The sequence below is a fragment of the Megalops cyprinoides genome, chromosome 5 (genome assembly GCF_013368585.1).
Source record: "Megalops cyprinoides isolate fMegCyp1 chromosome 5, fMegCyp1.pri, whole genome shotgun sequence".
Lineage (NCBI taxonomy): Eukaryota > Metazoa > Chordata > Actinopteri > Elopiformes > Megalopidae > Megalops > Megalops cyprinoides.
Genome location: NC_050587.1, coordinates 20,327,090 through 20,346,466, shown reverse-complemented (window position 1 = coordinate 20,346,466; position 19,377 = coordinate 20,327,090). Strand labels below are relative to the sequence as shown.

Genomic DNA, 19,377 nt, shown 5'->3' with positions numbered 1-19,377 from the left:
GGGCCAAGAGCATTGGATTTTTTCATTGCTGCCACTGTGTCTTGATCAGGAAAATATATTAATTACGTAATTTGTTCATGTGAAAACCTTGTCTTATATCTGTACTTCTGTCAGTATTGTTGTTAAGTAAAGAGTGTGGTTCAGTTGATATTCTGAACGCTACAACATTTTAATTTATTTGCATTCCATTACTGCACTGAGCTGTACTGGTGAGTAACAGAAGGTGAAATGTGAAGTGCATTTACAATGTTCCATTTACAATGTTACATTTAAGTTCCTTTGTGTTAAATGATCATTTCTTTTGGCTGAAAATGTCCTGTGTACTTAACAGTACTGTATGTGCCTTTCCCTGTGGACTCAAGTAGCAGGTTCAGTTAGAAACAAAATAAATAAAATATATTTTGAATGAATTGTGATGCTTCACTGATATAGCTTAAGGTTATGTCATCCATTTGATGCTATTACCCCCAACCCTTTCATTTTTAGGTGTTTCCCTTGAGTATTTCCCAACTGATTCATTGTAATTTGAATTTATTTCATTTTTATTTTAACCTAATGGACCAATCGAAACTGGTCATTTGAAATATAGTTTAACAATACAAAAAGTACTTTTTTTCTGATGATTTGAAATTATCACAGTACCCCTAAGCAAAAACACTGACTTCCTCATGTGCGCAGGGGTCAGCAATGTAGTATCATTTATCTGAATTAAATTTTGTTGCCTGTCAAAAGCAAACCCAGCTTCAGTTAATAAAACGCAGTTTGCTGAATGGAATGGAATGGGGGAAAGTATACCGATTTGTAGGTACAAAACATTATTTTCATTAATACACAAGATAGGACCACACATTATGGAGTGTATTAAGCCTCATTTCCCATGGCTAAAACATTTCTGGACAACTTTCATGTGTTTAAAAGGGAATTTCGTTTATATATGCAAGGAATTAACCCTGTTACGACTATTGAATTGGAGGCCTTGCAGTTTTAATGCAAGCTATGTAGTAATTGATGTGGCTTCATTGATGTTGTCACTGCTGTTTGCACCACCACTACCATCTCAAATTCTTTTTGCAGTGTAGTAATTTTAATAATGAGAAGTATAAAATGGATACAATTTAACCTTTTATGTTACGTACCTGGTTAAATACACTTCTTCATTACAAATTGAACGTGTCATCCACTGACTTCAGTAAGCAATTGAGAATCCTTTGACTCTTCTTTATATTCCTATCAGGTTTCTTCCTCCTTCCCTTTATCTCTTATCGCAGCCTCACCATCAGGAGTAAAGGACAATGAGAAGATAATATATGCAATATTTACTGTGGGATTGCAAAGTTCACATAGGATGGCAGAATGGCATTTTCTTTTGCCTATTACAACAATGTACTGAGAAACAATTTTGCCATCGTTTAAGGAAATCCGCCTGCCACATCAAATAGCAAAATTATGAAATAAGTGAATTTATCTTGTTGGGGAGCATAATCTGCGATGAGGGTTTGGTGGGGCATGACAATGCTGGAACGGTCATTTTAAAATTGTTTAATATGGACGATATATAACTTTTACGTAATAGTAGTTTTTCAGAAACGTATGTGACAGAACCATAATATTACCAATGCTACTTTATGATACGTCTTAAAAATAAAAGCGAAACCGATCTTTGACGGTCTCTAAATTGTACACGCACAACTCTTCGCCGCAGGGTCTTCTGGGAAAATTCAGTTAATTTTCGAGTCAACCAAACGCGAGGTGTAGATACTATAAATTTGACGAATCAGAAGTAACTTCCTATAGTCTAGTGATCATGCGTAACCAATCAAAATCAACTTCATGGGAGTGACTGGAGAGATTTGTTTTGGCTTTGTTGCATTGAGTGTGACAACCCGGCATATATTTTTTTGAAAAGATCGGCTTCTTGGTCACTTGCCCTCTAACATTAAAATAACAGCGATGAGTTTGTCGTTGAGGTATGTTCAATTAAATAAACAACTCAAGGTTCAGTTACCTTAAAGATTTTACAGTCATTATGTGGCTAATGATAGACAGAAGAAGGTTTTGTGACAGGTGTTGCTAAGGTGATCGTAGTAAGTGCTAGCTAGCGTTAGACAACACAGTTAGCTAGACCAGGTTAACGGCAGCTAGTATGCTAGCTCACTAGCAAATCAGCCCTCTTCATTTCGGTAGCTAGATAGCCACGTCTTTATTCGGTTTTGTCAGTGTTACAACCATATATTCAAGCTATATCATGGCTGTGATTGTTGCAAATTAAGATACTCGTCTTTGTTTAATGACAACTAAGCTGTTTACCGAATGCCTTAATATTGGTCAGCTAACAGGGCACTTATGTTCTAGCTACGTAGCTATCCAAGTTAGCAAGCCACATTTTGTGTGGCGAAATATGTCTCTATTGTGTATGTTACGTTCCTTGTAAGTAACAAGCTAGACTAGCCTACCATTGTACCGCTACAAGTGTCAAACTAACATGTGTCGCTAAACTGCTGTTTAGCTAGGTGGCCCGATAACATTTAGCCTAGCAGTTTAGTGCATGGAACCACGCCGGTAAGGCCATAACTTTAGCTCCTCTGTTTTCAGGACTGAACTTGCTGCCGACAGAACAAAGAGGAAAAAGAGGAGAGAGCTGACCGAGGAACAGAAGCAAGAAGTAAAAGAGGCATTTGAACTCTTTGACACTGACAAAGACAAAGAAATAGATTATCATGAATTAAAGGTAACGTCGTCTTTTCAGAGGGCATTCCCTTTGGTGGCTCTCTTATGTGAATCATTATGTAATTGCATTTGCTGATACTGAACTTAATTTCATAGTGTTTTATTTCATGCATCTGTAATTTCAGTCCACAAAATCACAGGGTTTTTATAATAATGGTCATTATATTTATATTATTATATTTATAAGGTTGCAATGAGAGCATTGGGCTTTGACGTAAAGAAAGCAGAGGTGTTGAAAATACTGAAGGAATATGATCGTGAAGGGAGGGGGAAAATTACGTTTGAAGACTTCAGTGAAGTAGGTGAGTTAACTTTTGACTTTCCCCACATACCAAAACACAGCTGCTAAAAGGACGATTGAAATTACACATTTGTTTTCTTGCTGTGTATAAAATCATTGCATGTATATTCAAGGTGGTCTGTAAACTTCTGTGGTGTAAATATGTAAAATGTATGCATACGGTATATTAGTAACAATGTCCTCATTGTCATGTTTTGCAGTCCCCTTTGACTGAGGTGTGTGTTCCTCTTTCTGCAGTCACAGACCGGATTCTGGACAGAGATCCACGGGAGGAGATTTTGAAAGCGTTCAAGCTGTTCGATGATGATGACTCCGGGAAGATAAGCCTTCGGAACCTGCGGAGAGTGGCCAGGGAACTGGGCGAGAACATGAGCGATGACGAACTCCGTGCCATGATCGATGAGTTTGACACAGATGGGGACGGAGAGAGTAAGTAGACAAAGCAGCCTCAGAACGGAGTGTCTCTGCTCCGACAGCGAGGACAAAGAAGTCACACATCTTTTATTGCCAAAGATAATTGTGCTAAAGGAACAAGTGTGTTCCTTTATATCAGTTAGGTTTTTAATGCCTGTTTGACCCACTAAAATGCTGAAATTATCAGATGGGAGACATGCCTAGATGTGCCTTGACATCTGATTCATGCAGTGCAAAATGTCCCCATTTAATTTAACTTGAATCACAAAGTATAAAGCATGACCGTTAGGCCTGTGGTTCAAAACCTTTCTGATTTTGATTCTGATTCTGATTTTGTTTTTTATGTACCTCGGCTGTGCCTCACAGGTTCAGTTGTTTCCTTTAATGTGTTTTTACTGACTTCTGCCACTTTTCCCTGAACCCTGACTTGGCAAGACACACAAACGTTGCATGTAGTTAAGACACCCATTATCACTTAATCACAACCGCAACCACAACTGCACATATGGTACATTACAAAAAATATACAAGTACAGTGTAAATCAATGAATGTGTAATTAAAAGTTTAGTTTGGACAGATTTTTGACAGTTTTATAGTTTGCAAAACTGAAAAATACAGGTGACTTCATTTCACCAAATGTTAGAGATTGTTTGAGGTACATATTCCTGGTGGAGAGCCACTTTGTACCGTGTAGAGGCTAAAGTGTGTAAAATGTGTTTTATTTCTCTTTCTGTTTCAGTAAGCCAAGAAGAGTTCATTTCAATCATGACAGGAGACTCATAAGAAAGGATTTCTGTTCGAAGACAATGCTGATGCAAATTGGACCGGTGTGTTTGCTGGTTTTACTTAAGCACCAGGCAGGAAAACCATTACATTCACAGTGAGAATTTATATGATGAACATTTCTCAACTGTTGGGATGGTATACTTCACCACTAACCACAAGCACAGTTTTAGCTTTTTATTATCATAACACCACAACCAAAAGTTCCATCAGTGCTCTAAGAGTGTGTTTTCCCAGTTTTTCAGTGGGAAAAATGAAATTATATTTGCCCATAACTAAGGAGTTATAGATCACAATGATCACATTTAATTGTCATTTTACCTTGCATTGTGCCCCGGAATGCTTGACAATGATAAAATGAATGTTATTCAGGTTTTTATTTTGTGGAGAAGAATATACAAGATTGAACAATTCAATAGTGTAATGATTCACATTTCTGTAAATTTCATCTTCATACCCTGAAAACCCCCAGACTCACTGGATACCTTCCTATGCAAAAGCAAAACTCAATGATTTTCCTGCTTATTTTATACACAAATGTTAGGACATCTTGAGAAGAATTAGATTGGTTACTAATTGTTTTCTTTATACTTTTCATATTTTTGTTTTTGGGCGAATTGTAGTTTTTTGTGTGTGATTATTTTTTATTTCATATTTTGTATTTCTGCTAGTTGGTACAATGTATTATTTATGTAAAATAATAATAATAAAAATATACTCTCAACAGCATATCTCCACAGCTGAATCTTTGGAGAGAACAAATTCCCAGAGGAAAAAAAATTATAAACAAACTATTTACAGTCAAACAGCAGAGTTGCACAATCGCAATACTTGATTGACCTATTTAATATGTGAATTATTTTAGTTATCTTAAATTTTCCCGTGCCTTACATTGATCCAGCCTATCCACATGAAATACATTTGAATGGCTACAAACTTTGCGTTTGTGTTAAATAAAACAAGAAAGTTTTGCCGTTTGCTGTGCTTGATACCAGAAGTGCAGTGTCTAGTTAGTAATAATTATGGGATTTATCTTTGACGGCAAATTTTGGCTACAGTATTCAGTAATAGTAACTCAAGGGTGTGCTTGTGTGTGATTTAATGTGTTACATTGCTGATGAGTGGATTTTTAATGTTTAGTTCGTAAAATACTTCTACTGATAAGCTTTTTTCCATTGGGTATTGCAGTGAGTAGGCCTACTGCTAAGTTTGACAGTGATACATAAATGGCCAGCGCATTTAACCACCAGGATGTTCTTTTACCAGCCTTGAAGGCAGCCTGGCCCTCGTATAGCCTAACATTAAGGGAAAACAGGTGAATTATGCAGGGACGGCATTTGTAACATGTAACTTTCTTGGCCCCCAGTTTCAAGATGAGACACAGGTCCTTCCCGAAACAATGACATTGCTGGAATGAACAGGTTTAGGACTTTTCGTGGACACAACATTAATTAAGGAGAAAAAGACTACGATGGGAAATTGACACATTTTCACCTAAATAGTGCAAAATATGTATTAACAGGTGTTTTACTCTGACAGCAGCTATTTCCAAATCCAGCCCTATTTTCAAATATGCATGCTTAAAGATGCTTTTTGGGTTATTGGTGGCGTTTGAGATCCCCGTATGGAAATAACAAGAAATAACGCTTGTTAAATGGGTGGGTTGTCCAAAGAGCAAGCTATCACCACAAATTGTATAAGTTACTAACATCTGCATCATAGACAAATAATCATTTCTCGTTTGCTATTCTTTGTCATAGATCCCATATTAAGACCCATTTAGTTCATAGAGATTCGTGTTCGCTAAGTCGGTTAATGTTTATTTATGTATATTAAGAGACGGAACGTTAGTGTGCCCATGTTCTGTTAAATCTGTGACGCACACATGCCGTTGAATCGTCATAAGGCTTCCTTTTTAACAGAACTACTTAAAGACGTTAGAGGCACGAGAGGTTAGTAGTAACTATTTGGAGACTGTGGTAAGTATATTCAGATTATACAGGACACGATTCATCCTGAATCGTACTAAAATCAACACAGAATGGAATTATCAACAAAAGATTTATTATATAGTATAGTGTATCCTTGTGTGGCCATGCTAACCTCAAGATATTTTAAGTTGATGTGAAAAGCTATGTGACAACGCCTGAGTGGTCATGCAATCACAGAGAAAATGGGATATAAATACGCGAATTATTATTATTATTATTGTTATTATCATTATTATTATTATTATTATTATTGTTGTTGTTGTTGTATGAAAGGAAACAAATTGTCTGTATAATTTGTTGTGTAATGCTCAAATGAAGACGCCAGACTTGGGCTGTGTAGCATTCAATTTACGCTTGACATGCCACCGCTGGAATTTGGGGACACCGCATCTCGTAACCTCAACAGAGTGTGACGTCGATCAGGTACAGTAACACCTGAACAGGTAATCTGAGCATTTTGGAGGTAAGTGGTACACATATACTGAGGGAGCATCGTGTGTGCGCGCTTTTCCTTGACAATGTTCATGCTTTTCCCTTGAAAAAACCTGCAGATTTGTTTGTAGGAGCTTGAGCCAGGCTGTGAAGGAATTGCTTATATGAGATAATGTGAGATAATAGTAATTGTTGTAGAACAGCTAGTAGAAGGTAAACATTAAGATAACTTGGCTGCATTCAATACTTGGAACGATTACATAGCGGGTTTAAAATGCTTAGGCGATACTGCCTTTATATATAGTTTTTTTTTTCCCTTTTCTTTTAACTGAGTTGATGTCAGTCCATCCTGAAATGCTGGAGATTAGCTCTGTCGTTTTAAATTTTATACTAGCTTGCTTGCTAATGAGCTGATCTTTCGATGCTGCAAATTAAATAAACGGAGAGCTGCTAGCTAGCTGACTATATTAATTCCGATAAAGATAGCTAACTAGTTAGCCCGTTTCGAGTATTATAGAATAGTATTACCGGGGTATTTGTCATTGTTGCGTTGAAAACCTGATCAGAGCGTTTCACAGTGGCCACAACATGTGTGAGGCCCATAACATCTAGTTAGCTGTAATTTTATATGGTTGGAGCCGTTCAGCTTCTTTCATGTATTGGTGCTGCTGGGTTTGGGGAGCTGGTTGGCTTTGACTTTATCAGTGTCTGTAACCTCGCTCACTTTGGTTCATTCTCATCCTGTTTCACTCTGGTGCAGCATGGGCTGATGTCAACTTCCAGGCATTTATGGGACTTCTTAAAAGTGCGCCCCCTGTGGTTCATATCGCATCAGCGGCCAACACCAAGATCCATGCACAACACAGCAGGACAGCCACGTTTCCCATTTTTACACACTTATAAAACAAGGGAACCGCTTCAGAAAAGTAGCGAAAACGTTGCGGTTAATTGTGTGTTCATCAACAAAAATGTTTACTGTGTACAGAAACGTTGCAATTATTGAATGCAGCCCTGTTACTACAGTCAACACCCAATTATCTGGGCTGAAGAAGGGAAGTCATCTTACCTTTTTATCATTGCTTAGTTATAGGTAGCTACCTAGGTATCTTTGAACATCTCAGCATTTTAACGACAGATTAATGCACTATTTTCCTTTTTGATAATCTGTCGGGTTTAATAGCTGTGTGAGATACATTACATTGACTTCTACCCAAACATCACATAGAAAATGTGGGAAAACCTTTATTTTTAATTACTGTAAACTGCACATGCAAATATTGTCAACTATTGACATAGATTATTGAGAAATTGACAGATAATCAACAACCACATAGTTGGGAGTTGACTGTTTTTCCATTGGTGTGCTTTATAACATTTTGCAGAGATAGGCTGAGAGCAGTTCTTTAGGCATAATATTTCCTTTTTAAGATCCAAGCAGGACAGAGGATTGAAGGAAGCCAAATATTTCATATAGGATATCTACATTAAGTCTGAGATGTATTCATAGTATTGAATCACAATTTCATAATTATAGATAATGCTAATAAGAATATCACAAAAACAAAACCTTTCTCAAACATTTATTTTTGCTTCTGTAGGTACCAGTCAAACCACAAGAGCTAACACACAAAATTGCAGGTGACACATCTGTGAGGTCAATAGAATACTAGCATAACATGTCTTCTTTAAAGGAATCTGCAGAGTGGCCCTGCTCTACCGGTTGGCAACTGCAAGGTCTCCTTGTCATTATAACCTTATAAAATTCTTGCCCTTCATTACATCAAGGGGAAATGAAATACTGAAACAAGTGTTTGCTGTGCTAAAACATAATAACAGGTGAATTGGCTGGTATAGTTTCCAGTTATTACTTTGCTTGGACATTGGATTTTAGTTTGCTTGATAAGCAACTTGTCTCGATATGTGAACTACCATTGCTGAAGCTTATGAGGATGATGTTATCTCTTGATAAGTCCCAAACCACATTAGGCCATTTTAATGAAGAAGTTGCGTTTTTTTAACTAATAATTTAGCTAAAAAATGTAAATACACAGTGTCTATAGAAAGTCTACATCCGTTTGAATATATTTTACATTTTGTTGTGTTAGTGCCTCAGGAGCATTTTCTGCACTTCATCACCACATCATACTCCACAGTTAAGGGATTTTTGTACTTTGAAATTGTTTTAAAATTTATATTTAACTATATTAAGAATACAAAATTGAAATATCTTAATTGGATAAGTCTCCACCCCCTGAGTTAACACATGATGGAAGCACCTTTGACAGCAATTACAGCTGTGGTTCTGTAGAGTTAGATCCTTACAAGCTTTGCACACCTAGATTTGGCATTATTTGGCCATTCTTCTTTACAAAACTTAAAGGTCCTCCAAGTTCGTTGGGGGGCATCCATGGACAGCAATGTCCAAGTCACCCCACAAATTTAGGGCTCTGACTCAACCACTCGAGGACATTTACCTTTTTGTTCCTTTGCCACTTCGGTGTGGCATTGGCTGTGTGGTTCTGGTCATTATCATGCTGAAAGCTTAACTTCTGCCCCCGGTTCAGCCTTCTTTCTGAGGGGATAAGTTTTTCCTCAAGGACTTTACTGCTCTTTATTCCATTCATTTACATTACATTCATTACTTTCCCTGCCGATGTGCAACATCCCCTTAACATGATGCTGCCACCACCATGCTTCACAGTAGGGATGGTGTTCTTGGGTGATGTGCATTCTTCAAACCTGATTCATGGTGGGCTTTCTGGAGTAATGGCTTCCTTCTTGCCATCCTACCATACAGGCCAGATTTCTGGAGTGCCTGGGATATTGTTGCTACATTCACACTTTGACCAGTCTTGGCCAGAATGCTCTTGGCTTGTAATTCTTTCAGAGTTGCCGCTTGGCAGCCCTCTAGCTTTGTCGTCTGGTTTGCAGTCAAGAGCCTCGGTGGTGCCATACACCTTTCATTTCTTATTAATTATCACTTTTAAGGGGATTGGTTTAGGATTAAGGATTGCTGTTATAAAGGGGTGGGCACTTATCCAACCAAGCTATTTCAGTTCAGGTATCTGTTAAGTCCAGTCATGCTTAAAATACTTGATAGATATATGGTAGATAGATAGCTATATATGCGCAAATATAAATAAGTACATATGGCTATACGTATGACTGTTCAAATTGTCACTGAACAATTTGTTGATGTCATATAAAATGCTTGCAGCAATGGCAGCACACATTTTCAAAATAATTTCAAAATAAATTTCAAAATAAAAACTGTCATCTGAAAGACTCTTCAAGTCAATCACCTGTAATCCTGTAGAAAATAACACATCTTCTGATGAATCAGTGCTACAAGTAAAAGTGTTTCATTTCCTCTTTAATTTCAGTAATATCCTGTTATGATGTTTTAAGTATTATTGTTATTGTTACAGGCTTGCATAGTGTAATTTACAGCACATGCAGTAACCTAGAACTTCTTCCTGCAGCTTTCATCAGTGGACTGTGAATGCAGATTTCCTCCTAACCAAACTCTTCTTTTAGTCAGGTGGAGAGAATGGTAGAGTGAATGAATGAATGGCAGTCTTGTTTTGGTAACTTTCTTTAAATTTGGCCTCCTTTAGCAGTCTGATCTCCACGATCTCTCACCCAGTAAGTACTTTTCTTTTACTGCCTACACTACAACGCCTCTTTTTTTAGTTTATTGCAAATAGGGATTTTTAAATCCATAAAATTGCAAAGCCTTGCTGGTCATTTTAAACTATTTAAAAATGTACTTGAAAAGAGTCATTTGATAAAGGAAAACTCAGATTAAAACAAGTATTAATGTAGTTTGGCAAACTAAGAAAAGTGGGTTTGCCGCCCGCATTGCTGTGCAACAAATTATGCTTTGCACAGACTAAAATACTGTATCTTATCAAATCAGCAGCAATCAATTTATTGAAATATACATTTTATGAATGAAAATGGTAATGAAACAAATATTAGAAGTAGATAACTAACAGCTCTTTTGTTGAAAGTTGGGTGGACATTATGCTACTGCTGTGTCCATCATCCTAAGCGAATTCAGGTTTTGGAAAGATTTTAGACCAGCTGGTTTTCCTGTTTTCCAGGAGCCTCTCGACTGCCTTTTCTTGGGGTCAGGGAATAATTTTCCAGTTTTTCCCCTATTGGCCCTGGGGTTTCTGGTTTTTTGATTCCCTCTGGAAAACAAACTATGTTCAGTGCTTTGGGAGTTCATAAAGTACTAAAATTTGCTAAAATACTACTAAAATACTAAATGCTAGATTTTAATGTCAGGTAAAAATATAATGTAATAAAATGGCAGAACTATTAGTTATTTACCTCAAACATCATATGAAACATGTAAGAAATTAAAAAATATAAATAAATAAATAAATTAAATAAAAAAGTAAATAATAATAGTAATACTACTACTACTACTACTACTACTACTAATAATAATAATAATAATAATGACCATTAAAATATTTACAAAACTATTTTTTACATATATATATAAACATTTTAAAGGTTGATAATTGGCATGTACGTGTGTACATAGTTGAGTAGCTGATGCGCTTACTTGCTTGTGCCAACACAATGTGCCAGATGGTTTCTGATGACCTTCCCTGAGCTCTTCATCTGTATGTTGATACCCAACAATTTACTATCCTTATTACTTGTTTTGCTTTTTGCTTTTCTTGTGTTCTATACTAAATGGACGATCCTTAGTTGAGAGATTCTCAAATATTGCCACTCTACTGTTGTGTGTGGCCTTGCTTGAACTCAATAAACCAGGTCTGTAGTCTGTTATCAGCAGAATAACCCACAACCTGGCCAGCTCTTGAGTTTCTTTTTCCTGTCACTTTATTTGTGACTGCCCATGCTTCAGTGTAATTCTGTTCATAGCTTACTGACTCGGCATGATTTACTTTGTGACATCTTCCTCTTTCAGCCTGTTGTATACTTTACAGTTATTCCTCTTGGTGTCCTCGAGTGCTTGCCCACTGATACTGATCTCATCTACTTTTACATGTTTACAGTTCAAAGGCACACTGGACTGGAAGTCCAGCTGCTGTCACTTCTGGATGGTTGTTGAATTGAACTGTCTTTTGCTTGGCCATCAGTGGGACACAACATTCTGTTGCCTCCTTACTGACCATGGTTCTGAAATCAGCTTGATATTTCTCTTGCTGTTCCTTGCTGTCAGAGAATGCTTTCCAGTCATAGCTGATTCGCTTCTTTGTTTGCTTGTCCAGGGTTGTAACACTCAGTCGAGTCTTGGCTGTTACTATTTGGTGGCCTGAGCCAACGCTTCAAAAGGTTTTGTATGCCCCACAGCTGAGAATTTTTTCTCAACTTCTTCCTCACAAGGATGTGGTTGACCTGGTACTTACGGTTGTTGGGGCTCACAAATGCCTAGTGCTTCCATTCATATTTCTAGAACATGGTGTTTGCGTTCACAGGCTGTTTTCATGTTGTGAATTCTGCTTGGAACTCCCGGTTCCTGTGAGTCTCATCATGTAAAAAGAAAGGGAAATCATCCCTAAACATTTCATGATGTGATGACTACATATTTTATGGTGTTAAAATAGGTGTTTTAAAAAATAATAGCTTATAAATAATTACAATGAAATTAAGACCATAAAAAACTGCTTGCTCTTGCCTTTTGTATGATCACAAAGCTCGAGGGAGCTACAGGTGGCTGAAAGCTAGGTGAAACTGGCATTTCTTCTTCGTTGTTGATGTCCTGGGTGTATTTGCGTAAATAGATGTAATGACTGTGGCATGACTAATGCAGAGTGCTCTGCTTTGTTCCTGAATTATTTTGTGTAACTTCGCCCTGTGCTTTCTCATCTAAAGAGAATGTGTTCTTTGAAAGTATGTGTCACATTCAAGTTGCAGTGTCATTATGTGGGATCAGCACAAGGTAAGCTTATTTGATGGACAGAAATGACCTAAATATTGTAGTTATACTGTGCTGTGTTAGAACAAAACATACCAGTGTTCAGTATAGTTTGCCATAATGTAAAATGAAAGTAATTGCCCTTTTTATAACAGCAATAGAATGATTTTTTTCTGTTGTATGTAGTATAGCATAATGAATTAGAATTAGTGTTGTCATTATACGTAAGAAGAATATACGAATAATAAGAATTATTCAAGCAATTGTCAGAATTAACCAACAGTTGTAATCGTGTCAGCTCAGATTTTTTCTATAATTAACATGGATGCAACTCCTGCATCATAGGTAATTCCTATAAAAGGGTTGTAAATTAGTGCTTATTTCTTAGTTCTGGGTTGTAACAGGAGCTTCTCTTTAAATGTCAGACTAAGTATTTTATACGATCAGATTCAGAAGTAGTTGTAAGGCTGTATGAACGGACGTGTTTTTAGGAGGTTGTGAGGGTGACTCTGGCATCTTACAGAGCGAAAGGCCTGGGAGCAGTCATAAAGATTACGGAATAGAGTCCAATTTACAGGACAACTTCTACTGCGCTCTCTGCGTTACCGGGATCTTCACATGTGCATTACCTGTGGGTTTAAGAGCAGTGTGAAGCCAACAGACAGGGTAGCATCTTAGCGTAAATGATATTTTCCTCCTGAGTCATCTCATGATGGAAGGAGCGGCTGTAGGGTGTAGAACTGGGGTCTGTGAATGTAGCACTATCGCTGGATTTTAATAATTGTTCTTTGTTAAAAGTTATATTGAAGGACTTGAAGATTGTTGTAACTCATAAGCTTACACTCATATCTCTTTTAAATTGTATTTTTTCAACTGTGTATATTGCGCTGTTAGAAAAGATGTTTTATTTCCTCACACTGTTTGAGTTTAGACATATGGAGGTGAGCATTTTCAGACATGGAGCATAGAAAATGGGCATACATATACTCAGGCAGGTACAGGGTTTATGTTTAAGCAAGACATCTCCACAGGTATTTTTTCAACGGACTTAAATTGCATGGAAAGGATGTGACATACTGTATCTTGAGTCTTTTCAAAATTTAAGGCATGAATGTGAGTTTGAAAGTTCACAGTCTATTAAGATTGTAAGATGAGAACGCACAGGGTCAAGGTGCACAAAAAATTAAATTAGCATGGCTTTGGAATAGTCAGTATTTAGTTTGTTTGTGGTAATGTGGGCCAGAATGTTTAAGGTAACTTGTCTTTATTATGATGCCAGTAATTTTAATGTCATATCTTTTAATGCCAATTTTTATTTGCTTATTTGTTTTAGAGAACATATTTTTATACATATGAGTAGCTTGGCATTTTTGTATGGTGAAAGTGTTTTGTGGAGATTAAAGTCATGTAGTCAGAGAATTTTTTTTTGAACTGTAGAGCTGTGAATATATGGATGAGAATAGTACCATGCATATCATTAACTTGCATAGCATAACTTGACTCAGTATGACAGAAGAGAATGGTGGCAGTATTTACCAGGAAGGGTCTTTAAGTATATGATGCCTTCATTTTGTGAAGTAACTCTTTGAGTATTATGATGGGAATGCAGTTTTGTATTTAAATATTATATATTGTGGCAGAATGACGCAGGCAGAATTTATATTTTTACCTGCACATGGCAGATATTATGGCAAAAGAAGCATCAGGCAACACAGAAGTGAGGATGACTAATTAGAAATCATCATGTTTCTCTAGCAAGTACCTGTGGCTTCCTGTAGCTTTATGATTATGTTATGTTAATATTTTTTACTGTATGATTTAACAGTAACTCCATCTTTGTCAAAAATAAAACATTTAATGCTCAGAATGCATTTTGTTTGTGTTGTTTTTTTCATGGCTAACTACAAAACTTATTAATTGCATCCAGTACATATGATCATGCTGTAAAATGTTTTGGCTAAAAGGAGAAAATCAAATTGCTCTATACTACATCACATCAACAGTTCAGATTTTCTTTCTTGATAATTGTAACTCAGTTGTGTTTTTCCCTTCGTATGTGTGTGGTAATAAACTTCACTCAGCATCTTGGAGTATCTGTACAATTCATGAGTGTTCTGTTTCATCATTAACAGCTAGATGGGAGACCTGTTTGTCTATATAATCATTGATAAGACAGAAAAGGAAGAGGAAGATGTAATATTAAAAGGGAATTACTAATTCATTCATTCATTGTAAAAATTACATTAACGGTGCCATGTTGGCATGATAATCCAGTCTGGAAAATCATTTATCAAGATGGCATATTTTTTATAATTATTTCATAAATTTTATAATTTAAAACATGCATAGGTTGGGTCAAAAGGAAAGCTATGAAAATGTTTTGGTTTTTTTTTTTGGCTCCTTAAGATCGGATATCACTGACAGCATTGGAAAGGTTACATTACAATGCAGTCTAATCCATTCAATAAATACACAAACAAGAAAAAAGTTTGATGACTTAAACATGTGAAACGTCACTTTCACACAAGGGTTACAATACAAATAAATGGGAACATAGTCATTAAGAATTATAACGGCATATATACAATATGTCATGCATTTATTACAGCCACACAATGACTTTATTACCCAAAATGGACATTTGATTTTGATTAGGTTTGTTGTGTCAAGATGCTTTAGAAATATCATGAAAAACTCTTCATATACATAAACAAATTGTTGCAATTAAAGAAATAAAAAATCGCCTTTAAAAGTACCATGATGTAATCATCAACGGCTGTCAATGTCTTTAAATGATAACGTTGATAGGGAAAGTGTTAGGGTTAACATCACACATTTATACAATTTTGTGCTCATACGTTTAATCGCAGAGCACTATAATCGTACAGCTTTGACTGGAACAGATCGACAAGTTGCTGTTGCAACACGGACCTATATTACGCTGGACTTCCGGGAAAATAAGAGACGCGTGGTTTGACGGGTGGTATTGAGAGTAAGTTAGCTTCTGTTTCTGGTGAAAGTTAAAGTTAATTATTTTGTAGTCAAGCTAAATATGAGTTACCAGCTACACTTTATAGAGAATTAGTCTATCTATGTTGTGGAGGGAATGCCAATAGCGTAGTCATCAGCAAACCACAACATAGTCGTTAGCTACCGAGCTAGCTAGCTAGCCTACATTTTATAGCAAGTAAACTAGCTGACTTTATAAGGTTTCCAACCTGATCCAGGTAACACTGTGTGTAGAATTGAAATGCTAGACTACTGGAACTGAACGGAAGTGGAAAACAACTGCTATGGGAAAGGAACTAGCTAGCTCAGCAACTAACGTTAGCTACATCCCCGCAGTAAACTGTGGTGGCTCCTGGAATTTGTGACGTTTTAGTTAAACGTGTCCTCTCTGTGGCACGCTTTTGAAAACGTACTCTGGGAACGTTAAAGTATTGAATAAAATTTCCCTGTTGACTCTAAGGGACTGGGGTTTGTTAAATTAATAAGTTAATATGATCTTCTAGCTAACATACTGTTAACTCCTCTGCCATTAAAAAGTTTGTCTTTATTTGTGTGCAGGTGATCATGACGCGCTGGGCTCGAGCCAACAATGTTCACAAACACAAACCAGCAGACGCCACCCCGTGGAGCCAGCTAAAAGCGCGCGGCGATGCTGGTGGGAGCGGGGGTGAGAGGGGTGCAGGGAGAAAGGGACATGGTAGGCCTTGCAATCAGCCAAAACAACCCCTCCGCAGGACGCAGCCTGGCGAGGGACGGAAGAAGCCCAACAAGAAGAAGAAGGACTATGACAATGTGGACGTGAATGGCTTCCTGGAGTACCTGCAGCAGACAGGTCAGCCGCTGCCCCGCGGGCCCCCAGGGGCAGCTGGTGTGGAGGAGGGACTGAGGGAGGAGGTGGAGATAGCGCTGAAGAAGGACAAGAGGCGTGAGGACAGGAGGCTAAAGAGACAGAAGATCAAGAAGAATGGCATGGTGAGAGAGGGATGGGGGAAAGCTCGGAAATTCAGTGTGTGTCAATTTCAAAATGTTCTAAGGTTTTGGATTGGGTCAGTCTTTTACCTGATACACAACTAGGAGGTCCACCTCTCGTTGTGAGGAACATGGTGTTTTATCTCCTGTCTCTATCTGTAATGAGGCCGCAATGGGAAAGTAAGGCTTCCTGAATTCCTTTATGGGATGTGCTGCCAGTCACACTTGTATGGAGAAATCAAAAGTCTCCACAGCAAAAATTGCATGATAGGTTACAATCATTGAGTCACTGATAAACATTTTCAGTCCACCCATTTTAGGGGTTCATAAAGCGTCACAGTGACCATCGTCAGCAGTGAGTGACTCTTTACTACTGTCTCTATTCCTACCCCACTCCATCTGCCTTCCTCTCTGTTCCCCTCACTCTCTGTCTGTTTTTGATTCTCTCTGCATTCCTCCGTCCCTCCTGCTTAGCTGTGCTTTAACTGCAGGAAGCCGGGCCACGGGCTGGCTGACTGCCCGGAGGCGGACAACGACGAGGAGATGGGGCGGGGCATCTGCTACCGCTGCGGCTCCACGGAGCACGAGATCCAGAGGTGCAGGGCCAAAGTGGACCCCGCCGTAGGTAAGAGACCGTGGTGACATCACCACAGAAGAAGAGGAGAGGTGGGCTTTTGGCTCTCTGCTGATATGAGATTGGTTAGATTATCATAACTATGACCCAGCGTCCAACCTGAAACTCTTAGCTCCACTTTAAGTGTCCTGTCCTGAACAGTAGAAGCGAGTCCTTTTCATAGCATGGAGTAGAAGGAAATGTCTGTGAGCTTGAGAATTTGTTTCCTAATCTGTGTCTTCTCTGTGCACGTGACAGACTTGACTCTACAGTGGACTGTGTGAGTTTCTGACTCCCTCTTCATTTGTGTCATCACAGGAGATTACCCTTACGCCAAATGCTTCATATGCAATCAGATGGGCCACCTGTCTAAGTCCTGCCCTGATAACCCCAAAGGACTGTATGCAGCAGGTAAGAGATGTGGTTCATTCAGAAATGTAAACATCAGTAATTTCTTCTTCACCTCCTTGTCCTAGTAGATATTTCTGAAGTGGACTGGAATTAAGAACTTCTGTTTGAGTCTACAGTTCAAAATTGGTGTATTTACGTTGCATGTGTTTAATTCCAGACTCTTCCGTAATTTTTAGCTGTTTAACTTTCAGGTCAGTTTTGCTTGCTGTTAAAGTGTATGCCACAAAGTTTTGAAACCATCCTGACTCCTGTGTTATATAAGCAGTTGTCTTTAGTGATAACTGTTCCAGCTTTGTATGTGTGTGTAGTGCTGTGAATAAGCACCTCGTCTTGATTTTGTTGGTTTTGCCAGGGGGATGCTGTCGGGTGTGCGGTTCTGTGGAACACTTTCAGAAAGACTGCCCAGAGCACCAGGGCTCAGGTAACTCAATTTCTTCACATTTGTGCAAAGAGCAAAAATACATGGGAAGCTTTTGATGTGGTAGTGGGATGGAGATGTCTGTCAGTTAATAGGCCCTATGAACACTGTGTTTCAATCTCAGACACTGCTTCACCCTTGAGTTTGGTTCAGCCGTAACTGTATAACTTGCAGTATGGGAGTTATGTAAACACTTTAGTCAATGAACAAAATGCAGATAGCACCCCTAGTGCTGAAAATATGTATTGTTTATGTTTTATTTGTTTTGCTGAAAAAGGGAACCTAATGATTCAGGGGATCTAATTGGGTTTTCAGAGGATTTTGGCCCTCTGGGCCTACTGTACTTTCCTACAGTAAATTTTTCTGTCCTCTTCCCACAGCAAATGCAGTTACCGTGGGCCGCCTGTCTAACCGCATGAGTGCCGACCATGAGGACGTTCACGTTCCGGTCAAGAAGGTGAAGCCCAAGCAGGAGAAGGTGGTCGTTTTCTGAAAAGCAGATCCTCCCTTGGAAAGAAGAAAGGGAATTGCAGACAGCCAGAAGGACAGAAAACACTGCATTTACCTTGCCAATAACCCTGCAGCTCCTCCAAGACTGTTTCTGTTGGGGAACACTAAAAGCATAGGCCATGAACTGATAAAAGTCTATATATTAAAAAAAAAAAAAAACCCCTTTGGCTGTCAGTGGTGGAGATGATTGCAGCTCCTTTCCGGCCCCAGAGAGAGAGCTGGCCAGTCACGGTGGCAGACGGCTAGTGAGAACAACCTAGCGATACCACCTGCTTCTGCTTCCACCCACTAGGTGGCAGACCACTTCTTATGGAGCACGCGGCAGTACAAGTTCTTAACCAAAGCAGCCCAGCTCCTCCAGTGATGAAACGCTTGTGGGGCAGTGGCTTTTCAGGAATGCCTCCAGCCCATTCATCGTTGTACTCTGTTCCAGGGGAGTTTTCGGTTTTGGCTCCTTGCCTTGTCAAAATGTTTTCTGTGTGCTGTGGAAGACATTGATGCAGGCACTCTCCTTTTTCTCCTACACTTCTCAGAGCACCCTGTGACCCCTTTTTATAGGCTGGTTACAGGCTACAGCCTGCCCCACACCACAGCTGAAGTATTTTTGTGTGAGTGCAGGTGAAACTACATTACGCAGCCCTACTAAATGTATAATTCAAATACATATGTATTTGAATCACATTAATATGATTATATTTAAAATTGTTCAATAAAGGTTCTCTGATGTGAATTCTGTTAGTTGGCCTTTTAAAATTCCATCTAAAACTCGGGAATTAAACTATATGTTGTGGGGTCTTTTAAAATGACATGAAGCATTATAGCAGTGTCTTATTCATAAAAATCAGGTGTATAAAAACAAGCTTTTAATTATACTCAAGACCAAACAATCATCTAGT

At 38.3% G+C, this 19,377-nt stretch overlaps 2 protein-coding genes across 2 annotated transcripts; both read left to right on the top strand.

The window, feature by feature from the left end:
- Positions 1–1,871: 1,871 nt before the first annotated feature.
- On the top strand, positions 1,872–4,770 carry cetn3 (centrin 3). Its single transcript, XM_036529348.1, has 5 exons — positions 1,872–1,967; positions 2,593–2,728; positions 2,915–3,029; positions 3,266–3,457; positions 4,183–4,770. The coding sequence occupies exons 1-5, from the start codon at positions 1,951–1,953 to the stop codon at positions 4,224–4,226; spliced, it is 504 nt and encodes a 167-aa protein (XP_036385241.1). The 5' UTR covers positions 1,872–1,950; the 3' UTR covers positions 4,227–4,770.
- Positions 4,771–15,501: 10,731 nt separating this feature from the next.
- Positions 15,502–19,132, top strand: zcchc9 (zinc finger, CCHC domain containing 9). The gene is made up of 6 exons (XM_036529675.1): positions 15,502–15,543; positions 16,119–16,532; positions 17,004–17,154; positions 17,461–17,553; positions 17,906–17,974; positions 18,352–19,132. Exons 2-6 carry the CDS (start codon positions 16,125–16,127, stop codon positions 18,462–18,464), a joined length of 834 nt encoding a protein of 277 aa, XP_036385568.1. The 5' UTR covers positions 15,502–15,543; positions 16,119–16,124; the 3' UTR covers positions 18,465–19,132.
- Positions 19,133–19,377: the final 245 nt, after the last annotated feature.

Excerpts from the sequence above, each read along its gene's own strand:
- cetn3 (XM_036529348.1), top strand. Across the intron at positions 2,729-2,914 it reads TAGATTATCATGAATTAAAG|GTTGCAATGAGAGCATTGGG; the intron begins GTAACGTCGTCT and ends TATATTTATAAG. Across the intron at positions 3,030-3,265 it reads TGAAGACTTCAGTGAAGTAG|TCACAGACCGGATTCTGGAC; the intron begins GTGAGTTAACTT and ends CTCTTTCTGCAG.
- zcchc9 (XM_036529675.1), top strand. The coding sequence starts at position 16,125 with ATGACGCGCTGGGCTCGAGCCAACAATGTTCACAAACACAAACCAGCA. Across the intron at positions 17,155-17,460 it reads CAAAGTGGACCCCGCCGTAG|GAGATTACCCTTACGCCAAA; the intron begins GTAAGAGACCGT and ends GTGTCATCACAG. Across the intron at positions 17,554-17,905 it reads CAAAGGACTGTATGCAGCAG|GGGGATGCTGTCGGGTGTGC; the intron begins GTAAGAGATGTG and ends TGGTTTTGCCAG.